General features: G+C 41.9%; 1 protein-coding gene across 5 annotated transcripts in view; it reads right to left on the bottom strand.

Moving 5' to 3' along the window:
- Nucleotides 1-23,832, bottom strand: part of ryk (receptor like tyrosine kinase) — a 283,193-nt gene that overhangs the window by 4,616 nt on the left and 254,745 nt on the right. For all 5 annotated transcript variants that reach the window (XM_072573228.1, XM_072573230.1, XM_072573229.1 and 2 more), the window contains one exon: nt 11,735-11,894. In XM_072573228.1, coding sequence (XP_072429329.1) covers nt 11,735-11,894 — 160 coding nt within the window. The remainder of the gene's footprint in view (nt 1-11,734; nt 11,895-23,832) is intronic.

Genomic DNA, 23,832 nt, shown 5'->3' with positions numbered 1-23,832 from the left:
GGCCCCTAGATTTTGATACTGGTGTTAAACAAATTTTCTTCAAGTTTTTTTCTCTAAATCACAGGAATAAGATGCACTAAGTAGTTATACCAATATTACATATCTGAATAGTCAATTTCAAAATTATAACAACTTGTTACATACTCAATATTTGCTAATTAAATGGTCTATTGAACATCAGATGATCTTTGACCTGAAAAGAGAACAGTAAGGAAAATCTACGCTTTAAAACATCTGTGAAATCTAATTGTTTTTCAGAACATTTGAAAGGACCTCAAACAGTTTACATTGATTACAAATGGATCAACTGCAGTTTTCTGGATAGGAAGAAATACTGGTCTGAAAGATCTCGGAACAACTGATCTGAAAACAGTACTAATAGGAGGGAAATAAAAGCTAGAAGCTCTGTGATTGGCAATCACAAAGGAGAGAGAGAAGCAGAGGGTGATTTGCAAGTTGCTCAAATTAACTGAAGCTTACAGATTTCATTCTAAATTTCCTCAGTCCTCAGCAGGTTTCACAAGGTTTCCACTGGAAGAGCAACTGAATTTAGATATAGGAGGAATGTAGCTGACACTTCCACACTTTTTGTAACTGGAGCCAGCTCACTATTTTGTTTAACCAGCACGAAGGGTCTTGCAAAATTGTGCAAGAATCCCTAACCCCAAGCCAGAAGGCCTGGGTTCAAGTCCCACCTGCTCCTACCTGATTGATTAAAAATGTTTAGAAGGCCAAGTACCTCAGTGCAGCTACGAGCAGTGTGCTGGGATTCGGGAAATAGGGAAAAGGGGAAATAAATGCTCCGTTGTTTTCTCAGCCACCAGGATCTGGTTTTTACTCCATAGTTGGGAAAGATGTTTGCTATTTTCTTAGATTAGATTAGATTACTTACAGTGTGGAAATAGGCCCTTCGGCCCAACAAGTTTGTAATTTTTATTAATGACTTAGATGAGGGAGTCGAAGGGTGGGTCAGTAAATTTGCAGATGATACAAAGATAGGTGGAGTTGTGGACAGTGAGGAGGGCTGTTGTCGGCTGCAGAGGGACTTAGATATGATGCAGAGCTGGGCTGAGGAGTGGCAGATGGAGTTCAACCCTGCCAAGTGTGAAGTTGTCCATTTTGGAAGAACAAATAAGAATGCGGAATACAGGGTTAATGGTAGGGTTCTTGGTCAGGTGGAGGAACAGAGGGATCTTGGGGTCTATGTACATAGATCTTTGAAGGTTGCCACTCAGGTGGATAGAGTTTGTAAGAAGGCCTATGGAGTATTATCGTTCATTAGCAGAGGGATTGAATTCAAGAGTCGTGAGGTGATGTTGCAGCTGTACAGGACTTTGGTTAGGCCACATTTGGAGTACTGTGTGCAGTTCTGGTCGCCTCACTTTAGGAAAGATGTGGAAGCTTTGGAGAGGGTGCAGAGAAGATTTACCAGGATGTTGCCTGGAATGGAGAGTAGGTCATACGAGGATAGGTTGAGAGTTCTCGGCCTTTTCTCGTTGGAACGGCGAAGGATGAGGGGTGACTTGATAGAGGTTTATAAGATGATCAGAGGAATAGATAGAGTAGACAGTCAGAAACTTTTTCCACGGGTACAACAGAGTGTTACAAGGGGACATAAATTTAAGGTGAAGGGTGGAAGGTATAGGGGAGATGTCAGGGGTGGGTTCTTCACCCAGAGAGTGGTGGGGGCATGGAATGCGCTGCCCGTGGGAGTGGTAGAGTCAGATTCATTGGCGACCTTTAAGCGGCATTTGGATAGGTACATGGATGGGTGCTTAATCTAGGATAGAAGTTCGGCACAACATCGTGGGCCGAAGGGCCTGTTCTGTGCTGTATTGTTCTATGTTCTATGTTCTAAGTCCACACTGACCCTCCGAAAGGCAACCCACCCATAAATGGGTATGCCCCTACATTTACCCCTTCACCTTACACTAAGGGCAATTTAGCACGGCCAATTCACCTAACCTGCACATGGGACTGTGGGAGGAAACCACAGCACCTGGAGGAAACCTACGCAGACACAGGGAGAACGTGCAAACTCCACACAGACAGTTGCCCAAGACAGGATTTGAATCCGGGTCTCTGGCGCTGTGAGGCAGCAGTGCTAACCACTGTGCCACCATGCCGTCCTAATTGAGTATCTGATAAATTGTTACAGTCAATTCAATTCCTAAGATTTAAAATAGTACAGGTACCAGCGAAAGGCTCAATACAATATATAAAGAAGGAAAACATATTAAGGATCGCAGAACAGGTATGGCTGCAACACTGACAAACACAATGTGATCCAGGACAAACTGTAAGTGGACAAATGGTAAGTGATTGAGGCTTGAGGAGCTTCAGCACAAAGTCATGGAGTTGGAAGGTTGAGTTGTAGGCACTAAGAGATATCATGGTGGGGAATATTACTGGAAAGCTTTATACCTGGAGGAAGTCACACCCCTTAGGTTGGGGGTCTTCTGATTTGGTCCCTGGTTAAGGACAGATGAGTGTAACAGCAAGTAAGGCAGACAAGGAGACCCAGAGAGCTGCAGTCTCAGCCTTTGCAGTTGTCCAACAAATTCCTTCTGCTTGTTTGGATGAGAACAAGGGCTGCATGGTGGATTAGCGAACCAACTAAAGCACTGAGGGGCATGAAGTGGGGAGAGCAAAAAGAAATGCAGTGTTAACAGGGGACAGTATAGTCAGGTGATTGACACTGTTCACTGAAACAAGGAGTGATTTCAGGTGGCTGTGCTGCTTGCCCAATGCCAGCGTTCAGGACTTCTGCTCAGGGCCGGAGAGAATCCAGTCATTGTGGTCATGACAATGACCTTAGCAGGATAAAGAAAGAATTATCAGAACGAACAGCCAAGCATCAAATTAAGCAGGACCTCAATGATCATAATTTTTAGCTATTACCTGGGCCACGAGCAAATTGGGATAGGAAGAAGATGATTAGAGAAATCAATGTGTGCTTAAAAACTGGTGTGGGAGAAACGCATTCCAGTTTGTGGGACACAGGCATCAATACTGGAGAAAACAGAACTTGTACTGTTGGGACAGTCTACACCTGCACTGTGCTGGGATTGGTGTTCCAGCAAACTGCATAACTAGGGAAGTACAGTGGATTTTGAAGTAAACAGTAGGGGGCAAAGGATCAAATTTGGAGAGGTATAGTAAATCAAAACAACAGAGAAGGGTACTAATAAAGGAAATTATAAATAGATAACAGTAAACAGAAAGGGACAGTGTTGAAATCTAAGAGTAAACTATAGGATAAGACTAGAGGTTACAAAAAGAATAAAAACTAAAGGGTCTGTATCCACATCCATGCTACAATTGGAAATGACAGATGAACTGATAGTGCAGAAAGAACTAAGAAGTACAATCTGAGATATGGCTGCATGATGACTTAAAAAGCGAAGAGTACTGGACTCTTTTTGGGAAATTCATGCAGCTAGGAAAAAGGTGGAGGGGTAGCTCTGTTAGTTAATGATGGTATTAGCACAGAGAGACGGCCGAAGTTTAGTTACTTGAGGAAGACATGTACAGGTCCTCTAACACGTCAACATTCATGGGTATTTTTAATTCGTATATCAACTGGAAAAGTTTGATGGAGCAAATGTAGCCCAGAAGAGGGATTCATGGAATGTTTTTGGGGCAGTTTTAAAAACAACATGTTCTGGAACTGTCAAAAGAGCAGACTGTACTAGATTTGGTAATACGTAATAAAATGGGATTAGCTAGTAACCTCAGTGAAGGGACCCCCCATAATAATATGTTCGAATTTTGCATTTGGTTTGAGGGAGAAAGGAGTGAGTGCAGGACAATTTTAAGTTAATTAAGGGCAATTATGAAAACATGAAAGCAGAGCTAAAGTGAACTTGTGGTGGCAGAGTAGGCAGTGTCCAGGCTCAGCTAGGGGCTTTCTGTCAGCTTCTTCTTTCCTCCCTTATCTCATTCTTCTCTTTCTTTTTAATTTTTTGTTAAACATACCTGGTGGAGACAGTGGCAGCGATGGTATTAAAGTGTTGAAGCAGCTGATGGCTTGGAGTGGGATGGCCAGTGGGCTGGGGATGCGGAATGGAGCAAAGCGGCTGGTGTGCTGGGTGGGCTGGAGGCCTGGAGTGGGGCGGTCAGTGGTCTGGAGGCCTGGGATGGGCTAGTCAGCAGTTTGGGGTCCATACAGTCAGCCAGTCACAAATGTTAGTCTGAGGCTTGCGAGCCCAGTTGGGATTGGCCCAGTGAGAGGAACAGTGAGACCATGTGTGGAAAACCTCCAGCATGGAGCAACTTTTTTTTAATATTTATTTGTGGGACTTGAGCATTGCTGGTTGGCCAGCATTAAAAGCCCATCCCAATTTGCCCTTGAGAGGGTGGTTGTGAGCTGCTTTCTTGAATCGCTGCAGTCCACTTGCTGTGAGTTGACTCACAATGGAGTGAATTTCACAATTCTGACCCAACGACTGTGAAGGAGTAGTAGTATATTTCCAAGTCAGTGGCTTGGAAGGGAACTTGCAGGTGTGGTGTTCCCAAGTACCTGCTGCCTCTGCCCTTCTAGGTGGAAGTGATCATGGGTTTAGAAGGTGCTGTTTCAAGATCTTTGGTGAACTATAGAAGGACTGTAATGTTTGTCTTTTAACATTATGTCTTTATTTCCCTAATTTATACTGTGGAGAACTATAATGTAGACTTCAGCTTTTTTTTCTTTATTTTTCAATTTTTGTACCTAATCTATTTTAGTACCTAAGATAGCGCCATGTGTGGCAACATTCTACACTTTTCACTGTACTCCTGTATTTTTATATTTGAGTACGCCTGACAATAAAATCTAATTTGAAAAATGCAGGGGCAGACAAATAGTACAGAACAGCTCCTTTGACCCATTGAATCTGTACTATCAAAAACATATTAAACCTATACTAATCACACTTTCTAGCATTAGGCCCATAACCTAGTGGACGGCACGGTGGCACAGTGGTTAGCACTGCTGCCTCACACCGCCAGAGACCCTGGTTCAATTCCCGCCTCAGGCGACTGACTGTGTGGAGTTTGCGCATTCTCCCCGTGTCTGTGTGGGTTTCCTCCAGGTGCTCCGGTTTCCTCCCACAGTCCAAAGATGTGCAGGTCAGGTGAATTGGCCATGCTAAATTGCCCGTAGTGTTAGGTAAGGGGTAAATGTTATGGTGGGGTTGCGCTTCGGCGGGTCGGTGTGGACTTGTTGGGCTGAAGGGCCTGTTTCCACACTGTAATGTAATGTAATCTAATCTAAACCTTGAATGTTATGATACTTCAAATGCTCATCCAAGTATTTTTTAAAGGTTGGGAGATTAACTGCCTCACCCAACTTCCCAGGCAGTGCATTCCAGACCTCCACCACAATCTGGTGAAAACTCTTTCCCTCAAAACCCCTCTAAATTGTCTGTCTTTCAAGTTAAAATTGTGCCCCCAAGTTTTTAACCCTTCAACTAAGGGGAACGGCAGCTTTTTGACCAGGTCACTCATAATCATATACACTTCTATCATGCTCCCCCTTCAACATTTTCTGCTCCAAAGAAATCAACCTGAGCTTATCTTCATGGCTAAGATGCTTTAACTTATGCAACCTGATGAATTTCCCCAGCACTCTTTCCAGTGCAATCATATTCTCCTTTTAGTGCAGTGACTAGAACTGTGCACAAAACCCCAACTGGCCTAAACATAGCCCTGTACCACTCCAACATAACTCCTCTGCTCTCTATAATCTATGCTTTGACTGATAAAGGCAAGTGTCCTATTTGCCTTAACTACAATTTTAACCTGACCCTTTAGGGATCTGTGGACAAACACTGCAAGATCCCTCCCTGTTCCTCTGAGCTTCATTGTACCCTGCTATTCCTGGGGGACCCCCTTGTCTTGTTACTCCTTTTAAAGTATACCACTTCACACTTATCAGGATTAAATTCTACCTGCCACTGAGCTGCTCATCTGACAACCTGTTTATATCTTCTTCTAATCTAAGACCTTCTTCTTTACTATTAACTACCCGGCCAATCTTTGTGTTATCCGCAGACTTACTTATTACCCCCCCAACCAACATTCTAATCTACATCATTTATATATACAATAAGGGACCCAGCACTGTGTTATGTCACTGGGCAGTCACACAAATAGCTCTCTACAGATAAAAAGGAAAAGGATTAATGAAAGTGAACTTTGTCCCATAGAAAATGAGTCGGGGAATTAAAAATTGAAAATAAGGAGATGGCAGATGAATTGATCAGGTATTTTGAAGTGGCATTCATTATGGATGAACACAAATAATATCCACAAAATAGTTACAAATCAGGAAATCCAAGGGGAAACTACAATCATCAAGGAAATGGTACCGAGCAAATAGTTGGAGCAGTGAGCTGACAAATGTCCAGGTTCTGATTTGCACATCGTAAATAGTGACTGCAACTCTTGCATTCAAAGAGGGAGGAAGCCACAAAGCAGGAATCTACATCACAGTTAGTTTAACTTTAAGTCAAAATGAAGGTATTAGAAGCTGTAATGAAGGATTTTATAGCAGAGTACTTTCAAAAATTCAAGTTAATCAGGTCTAGTCAACATGATGTTCAGAAAGGTAAAGCATATCTAACTGGTTTATTGGAGTTCTTTGAAATAATGTGCTGAGAATGTAGAGTTCTTGGATTTCCAAAATCATTTAATCATGTGCCATGAGTTACTGCAAAAATAAGGTTAAACAGTGTAAGGGGTAACACATGAGAATGAATAGAAGATTGGCTGTTGAACCAGAAGCAAAGGGCAGGCATAAATGGGTTTTCATGTTGGCAAGAAGTAACAAGTGGTATGCCACAGGGGTCAATGCTGGAACCTCAACTGTTTCCAATTAGATAGAGGATTTAGGGACCGAAGGTTTGGTTGCTAAATTTGCTGATTATGGCCAGATCAGGCAGATGGAATTTGATACAGGACAAGATGAATTGGTCCATTTTGGCAGAAAGAATAAAAAAAAGGAAATCATCTAAATGGTGAGAGATTGCAGAGTTCTGAGATAAGAAGTGTTCTGGGTGCTCTCATGAATGAATAGATAGTTAAGGAGTAAATTAGTAAATAGGTCTCACTTTTAAAGGAAGGATGCAAATGCAGTTCGGAGGTAGTTCAGAGAAGGTTCAAAGAAGTCACACCAGGTTACAGGTTAATTTAAAATCACAAACTTTCAAAGCGCTGCTCCTTCTTCATTGGACGAATGAACAGCGCTCAAAAGCTTGTGATTTTAAATAAACCTGTTTGATTATAACCTGGTATTGTGCGTCTTCTGACTTTAGTCTAATACCTAGAACCAGCATGTTGTCTTATGAGGAAAGGTTAGACAGGCTAGGCTCATATCTGTTGGAGTTTAGAAGAATAAGAGGTGACTTGACCGAAGCATTTAAAATTCTGAGGAATCTTTACAACTTAAATGTAGAAAGGATGTATCCTCTTGTGGGAGGCTTTACAACCAGGGGTCACTGCTTCGCAACAAAGATAAATGAAGAGAACTCTTTCCCTTCAACAAGTGACTCTTTAGAACTCTGTTTCCACTGCTTTTGAGAAACACAGTCTTTGAATAGCTTTAAGTAGAAGTAGATAAGAGTCTTAATAAGCAAGAGTTTGAAAGGTTATTTGGTTAAATAGGTATGTAGAACTAAGGTTATAATCAAGTAAAGGAGGATGTGAGGACTGCAGATGCTGGAGATCAGAGTCGAGAGTGTGGTGCTGGAAAAGCACAGCAGGTGAGGCAGCATCTGAGGAGTAGGAGAATCGACATTTCAGACATAAGCCCTTCCTTCAGGAAGCTTTACTAACATTTCATGTAGAAGGGCTTATGCCTGAAACGTCGATTCTCCTGATCCTCCGATGCTGCCTGATCGGCTCTGCTTTTCCAGCACGACGCTCTTGACATATAATCAAATAAACCATGGTTTTATTAAATGGTGAAGCAAACTCAAGGGGCCAAATGGCCAGCTTCTAATTTGCATGTTTGTTTAAAGCATTTGATATGGTGCTACACTGTAAATTAAGTAATGAAATAAGAGCTGATGGTGTGGAAGGTAATATATGAGCACTGGCAACAGGAAGCAGGTGGGCAGAAACAGGTTGCTTTCAGGTTGGCAGGATATAATGAATGGAATGCACAAGGACCATTGTTGGTACCTCAATTATTTACTATCTACACAAATTACTCAGGTGTAAGCACTGAATATATGGCTAAATTTGCTAATGTTGCAAAGGCGGTTGGGAAAGTAAGTTATGAATATGACATAAGGAGTCTGCAAAGGAATGTAGATAGGTTAAGTAAATAGACAAAGGTCTAGTGGATAGAGCATTATGTGAAATTACTGGAAAAGCTCAACAGGTCAGGCAGCATCTGAGCAGCAGGAGAATTAATGTTTCAGGCAAGAGCCCTTCATCAGGAATCATGTGAACTTGTCCACTTCAGAGGAAGAATAGAAAAACAACATATTATTTAAATTGAGAAAAATGCAAAGATCTGAGCTAAACAGAGGAAAGCTGTTTGCTTGTACATGAAAGTAAAAATATTAATAGTAGTCATTTGGAAGGCAAATGACTATTTTTTTGCAGAGGGAATGGAAATAAAATCAGGGCAGTTTTAAACTGATTGAACATCATGATTATAAATGAATATTTGCATTTATATACAGCTAGGAGGAGAAAGTGAGGACTGCAGATGCTGGAGATCAGAGCTGAAAATGTGTTGCTGGAAAAGCACAGCAGGTCAGGCAGCATCCAAGGATCAGGAGAATCGACGTTTCAGGCTCTTTATATACAGCTAGCCCATTTCTAATTTTCTGAATGTGATGCTAAAATTCAATATCCTAAATGAAAACAAAAATAGGTCTATCATAGAAAAATCATCACATAGACCTTGTCTATTTACCCTATGCTTGCCCCTCATGAGGTTTATAAAATCATGAAGGGCAAGCATAGGGAATCTAGAAATAGACAGTATAGGTTTAGGGTGAGAGGGGAAAGATATAAAAGGGACCTAAGGGGCAACTTTTTCACACAGAGAGTGATGCATGCATGAAATGAGCTACCAGAGAAAGTGGTGGAGGCTGGTACATTTACAACATTTACAACAGCCTCTTAATGGGTATATGAATAGAAAGGGTTGAGAAGGATATGGGCCAAATGCTGGCAAATGGGACTAGATTGATTTAGAATATCTGATTGGCATGGACGACTTGGATTGAAGGGTCTGTTTCTGCGCTGTACATCTCTATAATTTTATAAGTTGGCCTGGAGTTTAATTGGCCTTGAAAATCTAATTTTCTAGTTACTATTACTACATACTTCTGCAGCTTATCACTAGCTGGATATCTGAACCCTTCTTGCAATTAGGGCTTGAATGTAACAGTAGATATCCTTCCCTAAAGGACATTCGTGAATCAGATGTGTTTTTCTCACAATCAGCAGTCACCATTAGACTTTTAATTACAGATTTTTATTGAATTCAAATTCCACCATCTGCCATGGTGGGATTTGAACACAGAATATTACTGGGTCTCTTAATTAATAATCTAGTGATCATACCATTACTTCCCCATGAGGGTATGAGGAGTTAGTAAGGTGAGGTGGTTAATGTGAGGGTCTCAGGAGGACTGGTGAGAGTGATGGGGTGGGAAGGTCCATTGAGTGTGAGGGAATGAGGAAAGGTGGCAAGCACAGGAGTGATGGAGGGCTGGTAAGCATGTGAGGACAGGTGGGCTGGAGATCCACTGAGCACAAAAGTATCAGGAGGGGCAGTGAGTGCTGACATGAGTGGCGAGGTGGAGGGGGTCCTATGTGTGACGGGGTAGTTAGGTGATGGTATTGAAGGCCAACGAACATGAAAGTCTTGGAGGAGCAACAAGTGTGAAGATGGTCATAACACTAAGTTATAAGTTATAGTTTACAAAGATGGAGTCATACAGGTCTATGGCACAGAAAAATGCCCATCGAGTCTATGTCAGTCAAAAACAAGCATTCTAATCCCATTTTCCAGCACTTAGCGCATTGCTTTGGCATCGCAAGTGTATGTTTAAATACTTATTAAATGTTATGAGGGTTTTTCTACCACCTTTACAGACAGTGAGTTCCAGATTCCTCCCAACTTCTGTGTGAAAATATTTTTCCTTACACGTGCTGTTTACCTTTTTGTCCCTTGGTTATTGATGCCTCCACCAAGAGGAAAGATTTCTTCCAGTCTACCCTACCTATGCTCCTCATAATTTTATACATCTGAGTCATGCCTCCTCCCCCCCCACCAAACCTCTGGTGCTGCAAGGAGAAGAATCTGGTCTGTCTAATCCCTTTTCATAACTTAAATTCTCAAGCGCAGGTAACAGCCTCCTCACCATCTCCATTACAATCACATTCCTCCTATATAGTAGATTCCAGAACTGTACACAATACTCTTGCTGTGGTCTAACCAACAGTTTATACAGTTTGAACATAACCTCCCTTTTCTTAAACTTTATGCCTCACCTAATAAAGACAAGTATTCTATATGCCTTCTTGACTACCTTATCCATCTGTACTGCTACCTTAGGGGATGGGTGTACATGCATATCAAGGTCTTTCTGAGCCCCAGTGCTTCCCAGGATCCTACAGTTCATCATATCTTCATTTGTTTTATGGTCCTGTCCGAGTGCATATTGTCACATTTACCCAGATTAAAATCCATTAACCAGCACATCTGTAGAGGAACCTCAATTATCCAAAGGACATGGACGGGAAGTATTTTGTTCGGTTAATCGAATGCCAGATAATCGAGGTTCCTCTGTATATCCTCTGTAATCCAGAGCTATCTTTCTCCCTACCACCCATCAAATTTTGTGTCATCTGCAAACTTACTGATCAACCCTTCTACATTTAAGTTTAAATTGTTTTAAATAAACCACAAAAAGCAATGGCCCCAATACTGATCCCTGTGGAACCTTTGGACACAGGCTTCCAATCACAAAAACACCCCTCGACCATCACACTCTGCTTCCTGCCACTCAGCCAGTTCTGGAACGAATAAAGTTGTACTTGATTCAGCCACTTCTTTCCTACCTGTTCTTTTTTCACACCTTTGTAAGGAGAGCCGAGCTGAGATCAAACTTGGGTTATTCAATTATCAATGATGATTTCACCAGATTCCTCATTTCCCCTGCCCCCAACTTATCCCAGATCCAACCTTCGAACTCAGCACCCTTCTCTTGACCTGTCCATCTTCCTTCCTACCTATCCACTCCATCCTCCTCTCTGACCTCTCACCTTCACCCTCAACTTCTTTTACTTGTCATACTCTCAGCTACCTTCCCCCCAGCCCAACCCCTTCCCATTTATCTCCCAGCCCCCTTGGGCCCACCCTCTCACTCCTGATTAAGAGCTTATGCTGGAAACGTTGATCCTCTTGCTCCTCGGATGCTGCCTGACCGGCTGTGCTTTTCCAGCACTACACTCTTCAACTCTGATCTCCAGCACCTGCAGTGCTCACTTTCTCCCTATTGTAATTTTCAGCAAAATTTACTGCAAAGTAATTAGGAGTGTAAAGAGACACTTTTCGCTCAGTCAAGTTAACTAAACTGTCAGATATACTTCAGAGACAAGGAATAAAAATACTTTATATTGTATTTGTCAATATTGTAGTGGGCAGTGAATTTACCTTCCAAAGTATGGAATGAACTCTGAACATTGCACTAACTATGAAATTCCTAATTATTGGATGGTTGCTCACCACATCACTTGCACTAGAAAACTCATTGTTGACAAGACTTTCAAGTGCCATCCACCGAACAGGTCTATTCTCATTGTCTCCCAAGCAGTGGTAGTCCATAGGGAAGAGATCTCTGGAGAGCGCATTGTCTGTAATCTTTACCTGAAGACTATCGTCAATTCTGGAATAAATAATGGACAAGTAAATTATTAACTTCAGCATTGAAACATACAAGCATGTGAATTGTTAAGTCAGAAGTAGTAAAATTTGGCATGTTATCAGATTCTGAAACTGAATGTAGGACAGAAATTAGAAACCTGAAGCAGTGGGGAGTGTATGAACTCAGTTCTTTCGAATGGAAAGTGAACATTCAAATGCTGGCACTGAAATGAGCCTTAATATGCAGCTATTTTTGAATTGTATAACATATATTTTATTTCTGGCAGAAGTGAAATAATTTATACCAGTTATATTTCCAAATATGTGTTTTATAGTTTGGCAAGAGCTTTTCCATCTCCCCACCCACGGCTCCAACCAAAGGGTTAGATTGGCTTATGCAAAACATGGGATGTTTTTCTGGGCTCCCGTCACCATAAAGTTGGAGAGGGAAAAAACACATTTCACAGCATGCAGTATATTTCTACATGGTGCCTTTAATACAGCAAAACATCCCATCAAAACTCACAGGAGCATTACAAAATGGATGCTGACATTGTCACACAAGGTGAGATGGCCAAAAGCTTGATCAAAGAGCTGTGTTAAGTAGCATATCAAAGGAAGAAATCCAGCAGAGGGGCTGGGATTTCCAAATCTTCAGGAATATGTAGCAACAATGGCATGATTAAAAGTTCACATGGCTGACTGATATCTGGGATGGAGAAAGTACCTTTGAAGAAACAACCATTGGGAGTTTTGATAAGAGGCGACCTTATTGAGATATGCAAAGATCCTGAGAATATGCAACAGGGTAGATGCTGAAAAGATGTTTCTCCTTGTGAGAAAGACTTATGATGAGGGGATACATTTCAGGAGTCTTCCATTTACGACAGAGATGAGAAGAAACCTTTTCTCTGAAAATTCAAGTCTTCGCAACACTCTTTCAAAGAGAGGCCATTAAATATTTTAAAGACAGAGATAGATAGATTCTTGACTAAAAACAGAGCCAACGGTATTATTGTTGGGTAGATGAGATAGGGGAATTGAGGTGACAATCAAATCAGCCATAATCTAACTGAGTGGTGGAGCAGGCTTGAGGGGCCAATTGGCTTACTTCAGTTTCTACATCTTACGAAGGAGTTCACAAAGATAGACAGAGGCAAGGTCATGCAGGGTACTGAAAAAAAGATAAGAACTTTAAAAACAACTGTAAGCCAATGCAGGTCAGTGACAACAATGGGTGATTGGGAAACAGTATATTGTGCGAGTTAATATACACGCAGAGCTTTAGATGACCTCAAGATTTTAGAGGGTACAAAGCCAAAGGCAATCAGAAAAACATTGGAATCTTCAGGTTTAAACACAACAGATGATGGCTTCAGAAAAAGAACTAAGGATCAGACGAAGTCGGGTGATGTTCTGGTGTTGGAAATAGGTAATCTAGGTGATGCCATGGATGGACATCATATCAAGGCTGCAAACAAATTTGTCTTAGTCTCAGACTGTTAGAACAAAAAAAAAGTAGAGCACAGGAACAGACCCTTTGGCCCACCAAGCCTGCACCGACACTTGATGTCCTTCTAAGCTAAAAACCTTTTGCCTCTATGCAGTCCATATCCCTCTATTCCTTACACATTCAAATATCTGTCAAGATGTCTCTTAAATATTGATATTGTATCTGCCTCCACCATTTCCTCTGGCAGCACATTCCAGGCACTTACCATCCACACTGTAAAAAACTTGCATCTCACATCTGTTAAACTTAACCCTTATCCTTTAACCTGTGTCCCCAAGCAACTGACATTTTTACTGTAAGAAAAACACTGACTATCCATTCCTCTCATAACTTTGTAAACTTCTCTCAGGTCATCCCTCATCCTTCCACATATAATTGAAAACAACCAAGTTTGTCCAATATGTCCTCATAACTGATGCCCTCCAAACCAGGTAAACTGTTTCTGCACCCTCACCAAACCGTCCAAATCTTGCTGGTAGGATGGTGACCAGAACTGTGCATAATATTCCAATATGGCTGATCTGAAGTTCTATAGAACGGCAACACAATTTGTCAATTTTTATACTCTATGCCCTGCCAATGAAGGCATGCATGACATGTGTCTTCTTGACATAGACATAGAACAGTACATCACAGTACAGGCCCTTAGGCACTCGATGTTGTGCTGACCTTTTATCCTGCTCTAAGATCAAACTCACCTACATACAATTTATTTTACCATTACCTATGTGCCTATCCAAAAGTCACTTAAATGTCCCTAATGTATCTAATGTTATTACCACTACTGGCAGTGCATTCCACGCACCCACTACTCTCTGTGTAAAGAACTTAACCTCTGATATCTCCCCTAAACCTTCCTCTAATCACCTTAAAATTATGCCCCCCTGTGATAGCCACTTCCACCCTGGGGAAAAGTCTCTGAGGCTATCTACTCTATCTATGCCTCTCATCATCTTGTCTACCTTGATCAAGTCAGCTCTCATCCTTCTTCACACCAATGAGAAAATCCCGCAACCTTTCTTCATACGACATGCCCTCCAGTCCAGGCAGCATCCTGATAAATCTCCTCTGCACCTTCTCCAAAGCTTACACATTCTTCCTATAATGAGACGACTAGAGCTGAACACAATATGTTGTGGTTCTGTTCGCTGAGCTGGGAATTTGTGTTGCAGACGTTTCGTCCCCTGTCTAGGTGACATCCTCAGTGCTTGGGAGCCTCCTGTGAAGCGCTTCTGTGATGTTTCCTCCGGCATTTATAGTGATTTGTATCTGCTGCTTCCGGTTGTCAGTTCCAGCTGTCCACTGCAGTGGTCGGTATATTGGGTTCAGGTCGGTGCGCTTGTTGATTGAATCAGTGGATAAGTGCCATGCCTCTAGGAATTCCCTGGCTGTTGTCTGTTTGGCTTGTCCTATAATAGTAGTCCTATAATACTAGACAGGGGACAAAACGTCTGCAACACAAATTTCCAGCTCGGCGAACAGAACCACAACAACGAGCACCCGAGTTACAAATCTTCTCCCAAACTCTGAACACAATATTCCAAACTGTGTCTCACCAGGGCTTTATAGACCTGCAGCATAACCTCACGGCTCTTAAACTCAATCCCCTTGCTAATGAAAGCCAACGCACCATATGCCTTCTTAACAACTCTTATCAACTTGAGTGGCAACTTTGAGGAGTCTATGGACATGGACACCAAGATGCCTCTGTTACTCCACACTGCCAAAAATCTTGCTTTTAACCCTGTAATCTGAATTCAAATTCGACCTTCCAAAATGAATCACTTCACACTTTTACAAGTTGACCTCCATCTGCCATTTTTCAGCCCAGCCCTGCATCCTGTCAATGTCCCGTTGCAACCCACAACAGCCCACCACACTATCCACAACTCCATCAACCTTTGTGTCATCAGCAAATGTACTAACCCACCCTTCCACTTCCTCATCCATGTCTTTACTAAAAATCATGAACAGCGGAGGTCACAGAACCGATCCCTGTGGAACACCACTGGTCAGCAGGCTGAATATTTTGACCACCTTGTCCACTTGTGTTGCCATTTTCAAGAAACTGTGGACCTGTATGCCTTGATCTCTCTGTAAGTTCATGCTACTAAGGGTTCTTCCATTCACTGTATACCTCCCTCCTGCATTATATCTTCCAAAATTCATCACTTCGTATTTTAGATTAGATTAGATTCCCTACAGTGTGGAAACAGGCCCTTCAGCCCAACAAATCTACACTGACCTTCCGAAGAGTAACCCACCCAGACCCATATTCCTCTGAATGATGCACCTAACACTTTGGGCAATTTAGAATGGCCAATTCACCAGACCTGCACATCATTGTGGGAGGAAACTGGAGCACCCAGAGGAAACCCACACAGACAGTTGCCTGAGGCGGGAATAGAACCCAAGTCTCTGGCGCTGTGAGGCAACAGTGATAACCACTGAGCCACCATACCACCCTATATTTGTCCAGATTAAACTCCATTTACCATTTCCCTTCCATGTTTCTAGCCTATCTATATCTTGCTGTATACTCTTGTTGCAATCCTCCTCACTATCCAGCTCCCCCAGTCATGGCGTCATTGGCAAACTTATTAATCAGGCCATCTACATTCTCCTCTAAATCATTTACATCTACTACAAACATCAGGGGCCCCTGCATAGATTCCTGAGGAAAACCAGTGATCATGGATCCCCACTCAGAAAGACACCCTTCCATCACTACTTCCTGTCTTCTGACTTAGCCAGTTCTGTATCCATTTTACCAGCTCACTACGGATCCTATGTGACTTCATCTTTTGTATCAGCCTTGCCAAAGGCCTTGCTAAAGTCAATAAAGACAATCTTTCAGCTTGCCCTCGTCAATCTTTGGCATTTCCTCAGACAACGCAATCAAGTTTGTGAGACATGACTTGCCCCACAAGAAGCCATGCTGCCTATTGTTAAAAAATTAATATTTTTCCAAATATGAGTACATCTTACTCCTAAGAATCTTCTCCAATAATTTCCCTACTACTGATGCAAGGCTCACCGGCCTGTAATTTCCCGGATTATCCCTGTGGCCCTTCTTAAACAAAGGAACAATGCTGACTGTTCTACAATCTTCTGGGACCTCTCCTGTGACAAAAGAAGATACAAAGAGCCCCATCAATTTCACTTACCTCCCCTCTGCACTCTGTGATAGATCCCATCAGGTCCAGGGAACCTGTTGATCTTAATGCTTTAAAAAAACACCCAACACCTCTTCCTTTTTTTTCCACACCAACATGCTCAAGAATATCAATATACCCCTCTTGAAACTCACCATCTACTATGGCTCGTCCTTTGTGAATAGTGATGCAAAGTATTCATTAAGGACCTCACCCACTTCCTCTGGCTGCACACATAAATTCCCTTCTTTGTCCTTCAGCAGACCTACCCTTTCTCTAGCTACCCACCTGCTCCTTATATATGTATAAAACATTGTGGGATTTTTCCTAATCCTGTTTGCCAAAAACATTTCATGGCTTGTTTTAGCCCTTGTTTGAATTCTTTCTCGCCATCTTTGTATTCTTCAAGGGGTCTGTCTGTCTTCAGCTTCTAAACCTTACGTTTGCCTCCTTTTTATTTTTGGCTAAGCTCTCAATTTCGGTCATCATCCAAGGTTCCTGAATCTTGCCATATTTATGCCATTTTCACAGGTATATGATGGTCCTGAACTCTAAGCAAATGGTCTTTAAAAGATTCCTACATAACAGATATGAGTGTATCCTCAAATAGCTGTCCCCAGTCTACATTCCCCTCTTCCTGACTAATATTGACATGCTCCAAAATATCAATATATCCCTCTTGAGACTCACCATCCACCATGTCTTTCTCCTTTGTGAATTAAATTCAAGGTAGTGGTAGAATAGGGCGCTCCTCTGCTTGCTAGGTTCCTTTCTTTCCTTTCCTCCCTCTTTTAGAACATAGAACAGTACAGCACAGAACAGGCCCTTTGGCCCACAATGCTGTACCAAGCATTAATCCTAATGTAAAATAAAATAACTTAACCTATGCACCCCTAAATTCACTGCTATCTATGTGCATGTCCAACAGTCGTTTAAATGTCCCCAATGACTTTGCTTCCACCACCATTGGCAACGCATTGTATACAATCACAACTCTCTGCGTAAAGCACCTTCCTCTGACATCCCCTCTACACCTTTCTCCAAATATCTTAAAACTATGATCCCTCGTGCCAGTCAATCCTGCCCTGTGGAAAAGTCTCTGGCTATTGACTCTATCCAAGCCTCTTGCATATCTTGATCAGGTAACCTCTCTTCCTCCTTCTCTCCCGAGAGAAACTTCTGAGCTTTTCTGCAATCTTTAGCCCCATCCCACTTTTAACTTCTTAAACTACCCTAACTGAGGGAATGGAGAATGGAGGCGAGTCCAAGGCCAGCCCAGCACGTAAGATGAGTCAGGGACCTTGAAAGCGCGGGAGGCGAGTCCTGGAAGCGAGTTGGAAGCATAGAGCGGGAGCAGACCGAGCCCAGGCCGACCTGGGCAGCGAATCCCAGAAGTGAGTCACAGCCGGATATCAGACTGAGGCCAGGCCAACCTGGGAGGGGAGTCCGGCCAGAGGTGAGTACGTGAAGGCTGCGAGGCCTCATGGTCTGAAGCCCGGTTGGTTTAGACTCAGTGAAAAGGAAATTTGAGTAATTTTAAAGGTACATTCTGGACTTTAGCAAGTTGAGTCATAGAGTCATGGAGATGTACAGCATGGAAATAGACCCTTCGGTCCAACTTTGTATTTCTATGCTAGACTATTTTATTTTACTCCTTCAATTCTGTAAGTAACACTTAAAGTATCTTATACCTCGGTACCCCGTACCTAAGATGGCGCAAAAGAGGTGACATTACAAACTTTTCACTGCACTCATTCAAGTGCAGGTGACAATAAAGGCTATTCTATTCTAATATTGTCTTAGTTAGCCTTCCCCCAGTTTAGTACTTTCATTTAAGGACTACTCTTATCCTTATCTATAAGCAACTTAAAAATCTAGAGAGCTATGGTCACTATCCCCAAAATGCTCTCCCACTGAATTTTGATTACCGAACCTGGCTCAATCCCCAATACCACTATGATTTATTTACATATTGTTTCAAAAACACTGCCCTGGACACACCTAAAAAATTCCTCCCCATCCAAACCCCTGGCACTAAATGAGTCCCAGTCAATATCGGGGAAGTTAAAATTACCCACTACATCACCCCTGTTATGTTTACGTTTTTCCATAACCTGTTCACATATCTGCTTCCTGATCACCTGCTGGCAAATTGGGTGGTCTGTAGTACAATCCCATCAAAGTGACTGCATCCTTCTTATTCCTGATCCCATATGGCCTTCGTGTATGAGCGTTCTGAGGTGTCTTTTCTCAGTACAGCTGTGAGGGACAGGAATGCACTCAGCGCCTATGCAATGGATTTTAGTTTGAAAACAATGGCTTTAGTCTTCCTAAATACTCAGTTAGCAGAAATTTTATCTCACATAACACTGCATGTCAAATCAGCAGTCTGATAATTTAGCAACAGTGGAGGAGTTCACAGAGGCAGCTGTGATATAGATCTAGATGCTTTCAGTTTTCTTATGAAAACCCGGGTCAACATAGAACTGAAAAGTAGGAGACCACCAAGGATATATCCTTGGAGGACACCAGAGGTAACAAGAGAATATACGACAATAATACTTTGGTTATAATATGTTAGATAGTATTGAGTCTGGTGAAACCAGGGTCACCCAGCCAGATAACTGTGAAGATGCAACAGAGGCGCATACAGGTTGAGAAGGGGAAGGTTACCTTCGCCACAGGTACACAGGCTGTCAAGTGTGACTTAGAAAACAAAGACTTTTCACCTCATCAGTCATTTGTGACTTAGAAAACAAAGATTCTTCGAACTCGAAACTGGTATCGTGCCCCATTTGCCATCTCAGCACAGCCTCCTAGTCCTCTGAGAGAATCCCTACAGCATGGACGCAGGCCATTCAGCCCAGTGAGTTCACACGGATCTAACCTCCTACCCTATCCCTGTAACCCCACATTTACCATGGCTGATCCACATGGCCTGCACATCCTGGACACTAGGGGCAATTTAGAATGGCTAGTCCATCTAAACTGCACATTTTTGAACTGTGGGAGAAAAACCAGAGCAAATGAAGGAAACCCAGGTTGTTGTGTGGAATCTACCATCACTTTGTCGCAAGTTTCTCGACATGGCTTATTACTTTCAACTTGGCTGCTTATATGGTCACCAAAGGATTAAGTAAGGAAGGAGGTGGGAATGACACATGAGCAAATCCAGCTGAAACTAAAGATCTGTTGAACCAAAAACAGGGAGGAGTGGCCCCTGTTGGTCAAGGCTCACATGACCAGGGAATGCTCATTTGCTCACCATGATGATGATGCTGAACGCTGCATGATGTGGGCACATCCATTTTGCTAACTGACTGAGACTTATCAACAAAGAATACAGGGAAGGAGAAGTGGTGGTGGGGTTGAACGCTTGCATAACTTTGTAAAATGTTAGAGTTAGAAGTTGATGGGATGATCATGGGTTGGAAAGAATGTAGAAGAGATACATTGGGGATGGGTGATGGAATTAGGGAAACTAATCAATTCCAGAGAAAGAATTGTAATCTTAGAAAGCCTACGTATTAATCAAAGATCAGAAAAAGCACAGTCCTGCAACAGATATTGCCAGAGAATTGTGACATATCAGGGAAACAAGGGATGATAATGGAAACAGTGCCAGTGACATGGTTGGATTTCAGGACAAATGTGTGGGGACCCATGTATGGATCAGAGAGAATATACCTTTTACGTAGAGAGGTGCTGGAACCAATAGAGAAAATGGTATTGGAAATGCTGGTACAAGGAGTAGCGAAAGAAATCAGATCCTTGACTAACTCAAATGAACCAAAGAATTGTGAATGTCTGGAGATCAAAAACAGAAACAGTAGTTGTTGGCGAAACTCAGCAGATCTGGTAGCATCTGTGGGAAGAACTGGAATTAGAATGGAATTTATCGTCATGTGTACTCAGGACTGCAGGAATACACTGGACTCAGTACACAGCCAAAAGTGTAGCTGGGGAATATAAGAAACAATACCCAATGGGGAGTCCCACTACAAATTAGGGCACTTATTTTACTGGGAAATTGTTAAAGGGAGCTTGTAAGCTATTCAAAATCAAACAATATCCATACAACTCCTATCATCCTCAATTGTCAGGAATGGTAAAGGATTAATCAGATTCCAAATCAGGTCCCTCTCAGGAGTGAATACTGAAGCAAGGCATTCATTAAGGGCCTCCCCTACCTCCTCCAATTCCAAATACAAGTTCTCTCCACTATTCATGATGGCACTACCCTCACTCTGGCCATCCTCTTGTTTCTCACATATGCGTAGAATGCCTTAGGGTTTTCCTTAATCCTACCCGTTAAAACGTTTTCTAGCTCTCCTAAGTCCATTCTTCAGTTCCTTCCTGGCTACCTTGTAACCCTCGAAAGCCTTCTCTGATCCTTGCCTCCTCAATCTTAAGTAAGCTTTCTTCTTCCTCTTGACTAGATGCTCCACATCCCTTGTCACCCAAGGTTCTTTCAACTTCACACCTCTTCCTTGCCTCAGTGGGACAAACCCATCCAGCACTGTTAGCAATGGGTTCCTAAACAACCTCCACATTTCTGTCATACATTTCCCTGAGAACATCTGTTCCCAATTTGAGTGTCCAGTTCCTGCCTAATAGCATTGTAATTCCCCCTCCCCCAATTAAATACTTTCCCATACTGTCTGCTCCTATCCCTCTCCATGAGTATAGTAAAGGTCAGGGAGTTGTGATCACTATCACCGAAATGCTCTCCCACTGAGAGATCTGACACCTGACCTGGTTCAAGCACCAAATCCAATATGGCCTCCCCTTTAGTTGGCCTATCTACATATTGAGTCAGGAACCTGACAAAAACTGCTCCATCCAAACAGGGTTTAGTTCTACATAAAGTTGGCACCCCAGAAGTTGCAGTCTCTCTCCTAACATTCTATTTCTTACAGCTGATTCTTGAGAACCTTATAGAGTTTGAGTACCAGTATTTCCATCCAGTTGGCAAAACCTTAAACCAATTCTCAATAAGTAGAATCCAAGATGACTGGAATCAAAACTGGATATTTAATCTGGTCGACAATCTAAAACCATTAGAAATTCAGCTTAGTTGATGGGAAATTGAGCAGATGTGAAAAGTCATCACATTTTACCCTTTGTTTCTAGACTCTTGGTCCATAAGAGTTTGTGTACTTTGCTCTGTTTTTTCAAAAAGAAATCTCTGCATTGACTTGTCCTTTTGTGTGGTGTTAATGTCTCTGTGAGAAGGATTAAGTTTTAATTCTGAATCATAGTTTGGATGTTAACCAGAGTTTGACGCTTGCATTCAGAATAAGTTTTGTTTATAATAAACTATATATTTTGGGGTCATGAAAGAAACCTGGCCGTTGTTTCTTTCATTTTTGCTAATAATATAAAAGGGAAGCAACTGGCCATTCTAGGAACTGAACCAACATTTACACCATTGGTGGAGTAATGGGGCTTTATTACCAGCACAATTGTCCTTTCACAGCCATAATAGATTGTTTAAATGTTACGTATTTCACTCAAAACTTTCTGTGCAATGACCAGCAATCAATTTTTGTCTCGACAAAATATGTTCATGGAAAGCAAATCTGTTATCACTTCAGACAACTAAGTGATCGTTCAGTTCTGCACTCTCCAAAAACATTTTGCCAGGATCTTTCAAACAATGCCTCAATGCATCCTGACCACTGTGGGAACTTCCTGGGATATTTGAACATTCAGTAAGCAATTCCCTTTCTCCCTGGGATACTCTGTAAAACCGTCCAACTGAGGTTTAGTTAAAAATCACACAACACCAGGTTATAATCCAATATGTTTATTTGGAAGCACTAGCTTTCGGAGTGCTGCTCCTTCATCAGATGACTATAACCTGGTGTTGTGCGATTTTTAACTTTGTGCAACCCAGTACTACACCAGCATCTCCAAATCAAATCCAACTGAGATATGTTTCTGAGATTTCAGACAGTTCTGATATCTGTTCTTGGGAATGTGGTAATCACTAACTACACCAGCATTAATTGTCTATCATGAATTGTCCAGAAAACAGTAACTGTCAACCACATTGCAGTCTGGGTAAGGATGACAGCTCTCCTAAGCACATTGTGTAAGAGGTTTGAAGGGAGTGGAATCCATAAGATGCATCTAGGGCAGCTTTTTAAGCCAGTATGTAGAAGCCCTGTAAGAAGACTTAATTTTAGTAACAAAGGTAGGCAAGTGGTTGAATTTCAGCAGGGGACCATTTATGGACAGCTATCACAATTCTGTTAGATTCAGAACTATTTGGAAAAGGACAAGGATGGCCAGAAATCAAAGCATACAACTGGTGGAAAGCTATTTCAATAAGAGCAGATTTGACTTTGCCAGAGAGGGCATGAAGCAGATACTTTCAGGTAAATCTGTCTCAGAATAGTGGATGAATTCAAGCAGGAAGTATGGTGTGTATAAGGCCATATATTCCAAAAAAGAGAAAAGGTAGAACCATGAAATCTTGCGAACTCTGGACATCAAAAGACACATGTCATTGGATGAAGAGGCTTATAGTAGATATTGAAGACCCAAAACAGCAGAAGCCTTACAGAAGGATAGAATGGCAAGAAGAAAGGAAGGGTACCAGAGTTAAAATGGGATATGTAAGCATGCTGGCAGATAAAATAAAGGAAAATCCTACGTTGTTTTATAGGTACATTAAGGGCAAAAGGGTGGATCTTTAAGGACCACCATGGTAAGTTGTATATGGAGCCATAGGATGCAAGTTGTGTTCTAAATGAATATTTTGGGGCAGTGTTCACTAGTTAGAGGGTATAGAAATCAGGGAGAAGATCTATGCAACCTATACACCTATGCATAAAGGTAATATAAATTTTTTAAAATTATCATGGAGAAGAGGTTCGAAGGGGTCTGACTGGCTTAAATGTAAATCTCCAGGACAGATGAAATGTATCCCAGGTTGTAGAGTGAGGTATGAAGGAAATTAGTACTTGAAAAATTGTTCCAATTCATTTCTGGCCACAGGAACTGCCAGAGGACTGGAGCACACCCAATGTGTTTCTGTTATTCAAGAAAGGAGGAAGGAATTAATTCAGTCAAACCTTGGTGTTGGGGAAACTATTGGAAACAATGCTCAGAGACAGGTTAATCTGCATTTAGAGAGACGGGGACTAATCAAGAACAGTCAGCAGGGTTGTGTTGAGGAAAATTGATGCTAAGCAAGTTGATTGAATTTTTGATGAGATGACCAGGTGTGTAGATGAAGTCTACACAGTCTACTTCGAATTCAGCATGGTTTTTGATAAGGTCCC

Source organism: Chiloscyllium punctatum, chromosome 6, assembly GCF_047496795.1.
Source record: "Chiloscyllium punctatum isolate Juve2018m chromosome 6, sChiPun1.3, whole genome shotgun sequence".
NCBI classification, from domain to species: Eukaryota; Metazoa; Chordata; class Chondrichthyes; order Orectolobiformes; family Hemiscylliidae; genus Chiloscyllium; species Chiloscyllium punctatum.
The sequence above is the reverse complement of the archived record's forward strand: the minus strand, read 5'-3'. Positions and strand labels throughout refer to the sequence as shown.